At 26.8% G+C, this 10,653-nt stretch overlaps 1 protein-coding gene across 1 annotated transcript; it reads left to right on the forward strand.

The window, feature by feature from the left end:
* Positions 1-7,627: 7,627 nt before the first annotated feature.
* LOC119674502 (sperm surface protein Sp17-like) lies at positions 7,628-8,863 on the forward strand. The gene is made up of 2 exons (XM_038085641.1): positions 7,628-7,655; positions 8,528-8,863. Exons 1-2 carry the CDS (start codon positions 7,628-7,630, stop codon positions 8,758-8,760), a joined length of 261 nt encoding a protein of 86 aa, XP_037941569.1. The 3' UTR covers positions 8,761-8,863.
* Positions 8,864-10,653: the final 1,790 nt, after the last annotated feature.

The following is a 10,653-nucleotide window of genomic DNA, read 5'->3' on the forward strand; positions in this document are numbered from 1 at the left end:
AACACAGAAATAACAGTTTAGTAGCAGTTTAGATGATATTAACGATATGCCCAGATTATTTATATGTTCCGAGTGAAGTCCTGAAGCATCTTTTCTGGCTTTATAATTGTCGAAAATATCATTATGATCGAGAACCCAGATTAGAGATATGTCTTGTATGTGTTTGCGCCTGAGTTGGTGACTCATCACCTTGACTCTATTTTACCTGTAGGCAGTTTTAATTCACACTAAGAATAACTGAATACGTGGCTTTAATAAAAAGATGGTTCTAATGTTTTTGTATCTGCCTATGTCAATATTTCGCTAAGGAATGTGTAGCAGTCATAAACTTAAGGACTTTAAAGCAACTTGACTGTCTGGTAGTACGTATATATTACTGTTAAATATACCATGCATTTTCAGACAAGCTATAGCTAGCACAATGGCAATCACTTTCGCCTGGGAAACACTACAATAATTCCGAATTATTGTAGGAGGTTCTGTTCAGTTCTTCTACGTAAACTGCACTGTCTACACCACTACTTATTTTGAAACCATCTTTGGATAGTGATAGAAGATGTTCATAACATTAACGTTAAATAAGTTGGCGGTGTTATGAAATAAATCCCCCTTTGACAATATAATCTGCAGTTAATACACTGCAAAAACATAGCCCAAACAATATTTTCTAGCATGTCACTGAAAAAAACTTATTTTAATAATTTGTTTTAGAATTTTTAAAATTTTCAATCATTATGAAACACAGAATACACAATAGAGAATAGATAAAAAAAGGTTAGCTAAAAATTTAGTTGAAATAATAAAAATGTAATGTTGTTGCAATTCACTATAGTTCGTTAAAAACCTCACTATTGAAAAAAAATAGTTTATATTAAGCATTTAGTTGATTTCTTTAAAAATCAATTTAAGATAAAAACAGATTAATTTAGACTTACACAGACATTATACAGCATTTGTGAACTATTAAAAATATCTCTCATTTAGTGTTATTAACATAATTAATGCAGTTCTTGTTATTACGTACATGGCCAGCTAATTTCACTTCGGTGTCACAAAATTGTTAAAATTTATAAAATTTTAAGCTCCAGAGCAGTTATGACCAAACAAACACTGCTCTAGAAAGCAGTTCCCATTTCGTCCTGCTTGTATGCAATTATATGAGAATGAACACAACTTTTTTATTGCAACTCATTTTATTTTCTTTTCCAACACATTTTATGTGGTCAAGCCTGCCCTCGGGAATAAAATTATTTTATCATTTAAGTATATAATATTTTATTTTTTTTTTTTATTTTGTGTAAATGAAAATCAAACAGAAAATTTATTTTAAAACGTGCTTTTAAAATTTTAAACTGTTCGAGGACTACTCCGGCGGTACTAAAGGCGGTTGATGTGCAAATTTTTGTTACTTTTGCGATTTTAAACATATATATATATAAATATCTATATATATCTGTAAACATTTTAATAAATTTATAAATATTTAAATGTTCTACGTTTACGTGTTTATAAGTAGTAGCTATGAGAATTAATACGAACTTACCCCAGTCTTTGTGGAAATACTTTCCAATACACATATTTCGTGCATTTTCTGAAAAATAAAAAAAAGAAAACAAAAAATAAAAAATAAAATATTTTTATTCATGAAAAGCTGTAAAAGCAAAAGGAAACAGTGAAAAATTTTAATTAAATATAAAAAATTATATATTATATATAATAAAATTTAATAAAGCACCCAAAAATTCGTTTTAGAAAGTGAACTCTGAATTATATCAGCGTTATCTGTAATCTAACCATTGTAGACTTTTTAGGATCCTTCTAGTCTGCATATGAACAACGTTAATTGTGGTATCACTACGGGTCATTATTTGAGTTAGTTGGGGTTTGGTGTACAAGACCACCACTCTAATGCAATATAAACTAAGCCAAGAACCAGCATTGTTTTGATAACATAAATATCAGTAACCAAAACGATAAATAAATCAGTAACCAATACGATAAATAAATGAGTAACCAAAACGATAAATAAATCAGAAACTATATCTTCCTTTTTCAGACATTTGTGAAAAAGATCCTTCTAGACAATTTCCTTATGACTCTTGTCGGGTTACTTCTACATGTGACGATTACAGAAATCGATAACAATGTGTTCACAGATAATCATACATAATCATACAATTTTATACACTATCATACCAAAAAGCACGACCACAGACAGAAGTACTGAGCTGAAGTTTCCTGGCAGATCCGTTACGTCTATCGGACTGCTAAAATGCATTATAGCTACAAGCCAAAAAACAGTAGTCCTGTGCTAGATGCTTGTTAACACTAGCACCGATTGAAATTAATTCGAAGATAATCCTATAACAACAGTTTTAGTCGTACAATTAAAAATTAGCTTGACCGCTGATAGACATCCGTGCTTAGAAGGACAGAGCTAAAGTTGTCTGACGGTTTCTTTTAACTTAAGTTACCATCTTAGCAAGAAAGACATATTTATCTGACGAAAAAGAATGATATATTTATGTGTAAGGGGATGACATTTGAAAGCACATTTATAGTGTTTATCTAGCATTGTTGACAGAGAAAAGTGGGTACTAGAGCGGAAGCTTCTGTTCCATCTAAAATTAAAAAGTCCTTAACAAGAAATTTTGTGGCCTTAATTCGGCCTTAAGTTCTGAATGCACAAAAAAATTCACTACTGTAGATTCATTCTCTATTCTTGTTCTACATTTTCACTTTACGTCTATGCGTATTAGAATCATAATCAAAAAAATCTCTGGCCGTCCTATATTTAGGGAGAAAATGGGTAACTGTCGTAGGACCAAGTCTTTTAAAGGCAGCAATTTATTTGTGCGAACCTAAATTAAGGGGGTTTCACAATTGTTTGTAAAATACATTTTTCTTGAAGCTTATTACATTTCAATCTGTGTGAATAGTATTAAGTATTATTTATTATAATATAGTGTTCTCTAGGCTTATTAGTCAATTTTTTATTTTTGTTAAAAATAAAAAATTAAAAAAAAACAACAAATTATATTACAATAATTTTTATTTAATCGATATTTGAAAATTAGTCTAAAGTAATTAAAATAATTGTTTGTTTTTCTTGATTTTTAATTTTAACAATAATAAAAAATTGACCAATTATGGTATATAAGTAAGTACTATATAAGTAAGTACTATAAGTACTATTTAAATATTATTTATTATCAATTATTTTTAAATTTAACATATATTTAATACAAACCAGGTGTCCCTGGCTATCAGATTTAGAGTCTTTGATTGATCGCCTAACTGGATCTCTGTTTTCAGACATTATCATTGTCTGAGAGTCTTTGATTCGCAGCTTAAATAAATCTATTTTAAAATTTTAGTTTTTGGAATTGTCATTCAAATCTACTCTTTTTTGTATATAATCATTATCTGAGAGTCTTTGATTGATAGCCTAACTGGCTCGCAGTTTTCGGAATTATCTTTCTAACCTGCTACATTATCACTATCTGATAAACTTTGATTGGCAGCTTAAATAAATCTTAGTTTTCGAAATTCTCACTGTAACCTAACCTGATTTGTTTATTATGATTTAAAACAAATTATATTTGCTATAATTTAAAAATTAAAAGTTTGTAAAAACGCGAAGCAAAACAATTAATTATAAAAATTGTTTTACAAGCATTTCTCTCATAACAATAACTATTTAAAGTAAAGTTTTATTTTATTATAAAAAGGTTAATAAATGTTTACATAAATTTTTCTGTAAAAAATATCTCAGAACTATAAAAGTAATTTTTTAGTACGCGTACGTATTTGTGGAAAGCAACCGTAGTGGCAATTTGCTTTACGAGCCCATATAAATCAGTCAGAAGTGCCTCTAGTTTTTACGTTTGGTCTAAATTAATTAAAAAGTTCTTAGTTAGTAGAATTTAGAAAGAGTCTTTTTGCTGTAAAAACCTCAAAATATTTTTGTGTCCATTTGTTGTACAATGTGAAAGTAAAGAGTCCTCAGAGCAGGAATACTCTTGCTGACAGGTCCTACTTGACAAAACTGACCATAAATTTTACCTTTCACTTCTTTTTTTGTTATTTTATTGCTGCTCACAACTTGCACGGCAATAAAATTTATTCCAATTATATTTCTTTTAATTTATTTAATAAAATTTAACCACTTTTTTACTGCAAATTGCAAGCATAGCACAATCAGCAGATACTAAAAAGAAAATCTGCTATATTTTTATTTTTCAGAAAGAATAAAGAATACTGACATTTCAGAGATAATTCTTGTTCGTTTTTTTTTATACGATGACATAGCAGTCACAGAAACACAAAAGGAAAGAAGAAAACATAGTCCCCAATAATTGAATTGGGTTTGTATTACAACTCGTATACATTGTTTTATCTTTCTCATAAGAAGTTTCTGATTTTTCCTTTGCCTTGTCTCTATGGCGGAAGTTTCATCAATTCTTGCTGAAATGACATTTATACTGAGAGAAATTCATCACTTCCATATAATGAGGTTAACCACATTATCACTCGAACCAATATAATTTCAAATTGCTCTGACTTGACTTTGAGTTTGCTGGAAGGCGTTTAAATTCACATAATAAAATGAAGATAAACATTTGAACATTAAGTTTAATCCGCGTCCTATGACAGCAAAGCGAATCGCTTTTAATGCAATATTAAAGGCATTCCAAATGAGATTTAGACAATATTTAAGAAAGTAATGAGTAATATTTATAGTTAAGTGTTTATAGACCAAAAAAAAAAAATAATAAAAATATCCTTCTGTATCTAAGCACCAAGAATTGTTTGGCTTAATAGCACTTTAAGTAAGTCAGTTAGTAGAATAATAGAATATATTTACCCAAAGGACTTTTTATTAAAAAACAGTTGATATGCTTGAAGGGACATTGATAATAATGAAATTAGTAAAAAAAACATATTACATTTACTTAAGTAGAGAAAAATAAAATTCTAAATCTTACACAGTACTATAGGGACTTATACTCTCATAAGAAGCAAAACATTGCGCCCTGAATATATCTATAATATAATAGATAGAAAAGATAATGTAATAGATAATATATATACATTTAGAAAAATATGCTATAACTATTTATTTTCAAGCTGAAATGGCAATCTGTCACTTCAAATAGTTCTTTCCTGTTAAGATTGTAAATTGAATCTAACATAATAATAATATAATATAATTATAGTAAATATTTTATAATAAAACTAACCCTTGATAAACAGAAAACATTTCATATTTTGACAAAATGTCATTCAGACAGATAAAGGAGCGTCTGTTACAGTATCACACATTCCCTTTCTGACCCAGATCAAAGATATAGAGTTACAGAAATTTTATCCACTTTAAGTGGAAGAAACGTTCGCATATAATTTGTTGCACTGCAAGTGCCAGGCTTAGAGTTCATTCCAGTCAAATTAAAAACGATGAAGTTTTCAAAAATTATTTCATTATATCATTTACCCGACATTTTAATACGAAGTGTATTGATATATATAAATGCTATGTTAACTAGGACTTCTGTAAATTTTAATATTTTATTATAAATACTAAATTTTATTTATTTTATTACTATATTATTATTAAATTATTATTCCGTAAAATTTGATTATTATTTTATTATTCTTCAAAATATTATTAAAGAGGTTTTCCGAACAGTAGTGAACTACAACAACAAAAATTGATTTAATGTTATTTTAATTAATTGAATTTTTGGCTGACCATACAGCTGTTTCGATTATTGTCAAATACCCATCATCAATGGTCTTGGAAATAATTTTTGTATTTTATTATTCATAAATAATTTTTCTGAGATTGCAAGTACCAGGAATCGAATTCGGGCCCTGCCAAATTTGAAGCTCAGAGTCAGCGCACCTTAACCAACTGACCCAAAGCCGTACATGACTGGTATGTTCGCAATTATTACTGGAATTTTGTTAGTTTGCTGTAAAAGTTTTATTAACAAATTTACTTGCTGTGTTTATATTAGAACGAAATCAGAAACCAGCTGTAGAATAATTGAATTAATTCATTATATTTTCATTTTTAATTGTTAAATTTCAATACTATTCTGTTTCTTTCTTATTTATAGAACCTAATCTAGGAACGTAATGCTGAGAAAGTTATGCTAATGTTACTCCAATAGTCGCACGGGCGAGACCAATATTTTGACGTCATAATTTAACGTCATATTTTTCTGATAATAATAATAATATTTAAAATATTAATATTTAAAATGGAGAACCATTGGAAGTATGATGTATTATTTAAAATAAAACAATTTTTTGAATAAATTTCTTTCTTTCATTCAAGATGTCACCCCTAATAACTTATACATTGACGTGTTTTTGAGAAAACAAATTTGATTTTAATTAAAATTATTAATACAACTTCATTAGTACAAACAAATAATATAGAAAAATTTAAATACAATTTAAATATTTTTATATATTTTTAAATAAAACAACGAGTCCAAATACATCTGATGTCCTGAATAAATTGTTTATATGAATAATAATAATTTTACGGCATATGGAATAAATATTTGATTATAGAAAATTCTATTTATTATTTTTGAATGTTTTTAATAATTTTATTTGACATTCAAAATACTGCATAAATAAAACACGATAAAATATTTGTTTTCTTATTTGGGCAAAACATTGAAGTAATTTTTTTGAAGTTTATATAAAATATGACCTCAACGCGATATGCAAACAACTGCCAAAATTGAAACCTGAAATTTAATTTAAAATAATTAAAAAATATTTTGTGAAAACAGATTTTTGCATTTTATGTAAATTAAAAAAGTTTGAAACATTTTTGAATTTTTTGTTTTTTTTTCCGCATTGAATGAAATTAATCATTCGAATAATATTCAAAAACTTACTTTTTATTGATATTTTAAAAAAGTAAATTTTATTTTATTTTATTTCTTTGTAAACAAAGCATATAAAAAGGTCCTTGAGGCCATTTCTAGCTCTACTTTCTAGCAACTTAACAAAATTGATCTCCGCGCTTCTGTGAAATATCAGAACACATTGACTTTGAGTGCCCAAAATTAGGTAATAGCTATCTTCTCTTTATTGGGAATAGACTAGTTCCTCTGCATAATATAAAACACAACAAAACATATAAGTCACTCTTTTATAAATGGGACGACTTTTGACCCCATCATATTCGATAGGCTGGAGTTTTTTTTATAAAATCCTATTAAAAAAAAAGATCCGTATCTTAGTGAAAAAATTTTATAATTATCCCTACGGAGTTTTGAGAATTTGAGTTTTGGACAAAATTTTAAATGGCCATATCTTAGACCCCGTAAATGATACAGCTGACTGCATTTAAAAGATATTGGATTTAACATTTTATAAATAGTTACATTTACAAATAATTAAAAAAAACTTAGTTAAATTTATTTTTCATTTATCATTTGGTTTAATCATTATATTATAAAAACTCAAATTTTTTGTCAATATCCATCCAGTTTAAAAAAGAATGATCTGTATTAGGGTCAAGTAATGACTTAGTAATCTGTCGAAATGATTAACGAGCATATATCTTTTTTGAATACGGAAAGGTATTGAAGACCTCAGTATGAGACTTGAAAAAACCATCATTAAAGGTATGAATAAAGAAAATATACAAACCGCGATAGTCGAGTTGTTAAATAAATATTCTTAAATGATGGATAAGAAAACCAGATTGAAAAATAACCAGAGAGAAAAAAAAAGACAGAGCTTTTATAGTAAAAAAAGATAGAGAAAAACACAGTAAGAGTGAGAGAGAAAAGGAGAAATGAAAAAAAAAGAGAAACAGAGAGAGACAAAAAGAGACACAGACAATGAAACAGAAATAGACAGACAAAGAGAGAGAGAGAATGAGACAGAGAGACAGTCAGAGAGTGAGAATAAAAGTAGAAGAGAAATACAGAGAGGAAAAGACAGAAAGAGAGAGAGGAAGACAAAAAAGGAGGTAGAGAAGAATGGACAGAAAGAGAGAGAGAAAGAAAGAGACAGGCAGAAAGAGAGAGTGAGATACAGAGAGAGAGAGAGAGAGAGAGAGAGAGGAATGCTCTCTGAAGTTTTGAAAAATTTTGGAGAGTTGAAAATAAACTACTTGTATAATGTGTAAATCCTCCCAATTCTCTGAAACTATAATTAATTGAAAGAAATGCAAAAAAAACTACAAAAAAAACAGTTTACTAGTATATCCCTTCCTAGTACATTCCTGGTTACGCCACTGTAGCAAACGGTTTTCGCTATCTCTTTGAAGTTTTACTATAGTTTGGAATTAAATTCACAATTTTTTATACAATTTCGTTTTAACTTACATAGTACATCTAATTTTAAATCAATAATGCAAATTATGATTTTATAAATGAATAAAAAGTCTTTAATTTAATAAATCTTTAAGTTATTAAGATTTATTGAAAGTTATATATGATGTTAAATCATTTTAAAAATATAATAATTTTATATAATATTTTTCTTTCAGAATTATGTGACGCTGCTCTTAAAATTCAATCAACTTTCCGTGGGCACTTGGCTCGGAAACTTGTCAATAAGGATGAACCAGAAGATGTTGACATACAGGAAATAACTAAAAAAGTTGCTGAGGAATTAGATATTGATCTCACTGATCCAGAGCTTAATAAAGCAGCTACTAAGATACAAGCATCATTCCGGGGCCATAAAACCCGTAAAGAAGTACCAACTTCGGCTGAATAAAAATTGTAAGCCATCCCAATGGATTTCCCGAAAATGTATATTTTTGTGGAAATATATTTGAAAGAAATTCAATTTAACGTGTGCGCATAAAACAAACACACAAACAAAGCAAACATTAAGTATAAATTGTTAAAAACACATAGAAAGAAAAACTATTTTAAAATAAATGAAAACATTGCAAAACATAATTTAAACTTATTAAAAGAAAAGAAGAAAATAATAATAACAGAAAAAATCAGTCCAAATTTAGTTTGTTTAATTACAAAAAAATAGGGATGTTCACTCGATGGTGCAATTGTGATGAATGTTTGTGGAATGTGAAAATCTCATAAAAGAGTTCTAGATTTTCTACTGCAAAAAGAATAAATTCTTGTTTGTGTAAAATTACACATTTGTCACAGCCTACGTCTATATCACATTTGTGCAAAATATTGAATTATGTTGTAAATTATATTGAATTATCAGTAAAATATATAAGCAAAAAAATTCAATTCTGATATTAAATTCATATATAGAACGTTGACGTCATTTGTTAAGCTAAAAGTTATATATCCATATTTGGCAATGGATTGTTCTGGCGTCATGGAAAGAGTTTTGTGGATTTTTTGTGATTTGCACATTCCACGTATATTTAACACAATTCCATCAAAGAATGGCCTAACCCTTACAATTTTTTAAATTTTGAACAATTTTTGCATAAAAAATACAAACTGTTGTATGAATATAATAAAGAAAATATATAAAATAATATATTATAAAAATTTATTGTTTTAGCTTTAATAAAATTAAGTAAATTGCATATGAATGAGATAAACTTCAAGAAAAACATTTACAACAAAATTATATGATGATTTTGATAAATTTTAAGCTTCTTTATAATGGGTACTGTATTTATTATGTCAATTTATATTTAACTAAACAATTAAAATTGCCAAAATATATACAAAATTAAATTAATTTTCATTTCATTTATTACTCAAAATTGCTTTTAAGTGACATACCTACAAAAGAATTACTAATAAATTGGCTATTAGTGAGTGTTGAACTTATGCACTTAAATTAATAATAATTGATTTAATTAAAAACATTAATTTTTCTTAAAACTCCGAAGTTTATATATGTTTTAAATTATAAAATATTTATTGAATAAATTTTATGTGTATACTATTGCAGTGACTGCAAAACTGTATGGATTTTCATTTCTGAATAAATTAATAAAATATATTTAGCACGGACCTCAACCATTTAAATTTAACTATAAAAATATAAAGAACATTTTGTGATTAGCGCTAAGTTAGCTAAATCTAAACTGAAGAGCACTCTTTACCATAAAAACTCGACTTAATAACTGATATTGGAATTGTTTTTGTAAGCTGTAGTCTTTGACTATAGCATAACGCAGCAGAGGTTTTCATTAGCCAAATAATTAATATATGGCAGTTTTTTTTATTAATTTAGTATTTCTCTTGGAATTACAAAATTTCTAACAAAATCAAATTTTTACTACAAATAAACTAAGAACTTACTTAAAATTTATAATATTAAATTTTAACTTTTCAATATTAAGTTCATTTTAATTAGGATTAATTTTAAAAAAGTAATACTATTATACCTAAAATGAAAAGCAATCTAATTAAATAAATAAATTATTTAATAGAAAATTTATAAACAAAAAAAAAATAAATTTGCAAAATATGTTAAAGTGGCACATCAATTTATGTATTGAATCAAATCTGAATTATATTGTAAACTTAAAGAAAATATATACAATATTAATAAAATATTTATTTATGCTAAACTATTAAATCCTATTAAACTAATTTTTAATAAACAAATAAATTTTTAACTTATTTTTGGCATAAAACGATTCTTTCGAAATTTTTTAAATTTATT

This window comes from Teleopsis dalmanni, chromosome 2 (assembly GCF_002237135.1).
Source record: "Teleopsis dalmanni isolate 2A chromosome 2, ASM223713v2, whole genome shotgun sequence".
Lineage (NCBI taxonomy): Eukaryota > Metazoa > Arthropoda > Insecta > Diptera > Diopsidae > Teleopsis > Teleopsis dalmanni.

Bases quoted from the DNA above. Each gene is read 5' to 3' on its own strand.
- LOC119674502 (XM_038085641.1), top strand. From the start codon at position 7,628: ATGAGACTTGAAAAAACCATCATTAAAG. The intron at 7,656-8,527 runs GTATGAATAAAG...TTTTTCTTTCAG, and splicing joins TGAAAAAACCATCATTAAAG to AATTATGTGACGCTGCTCTT.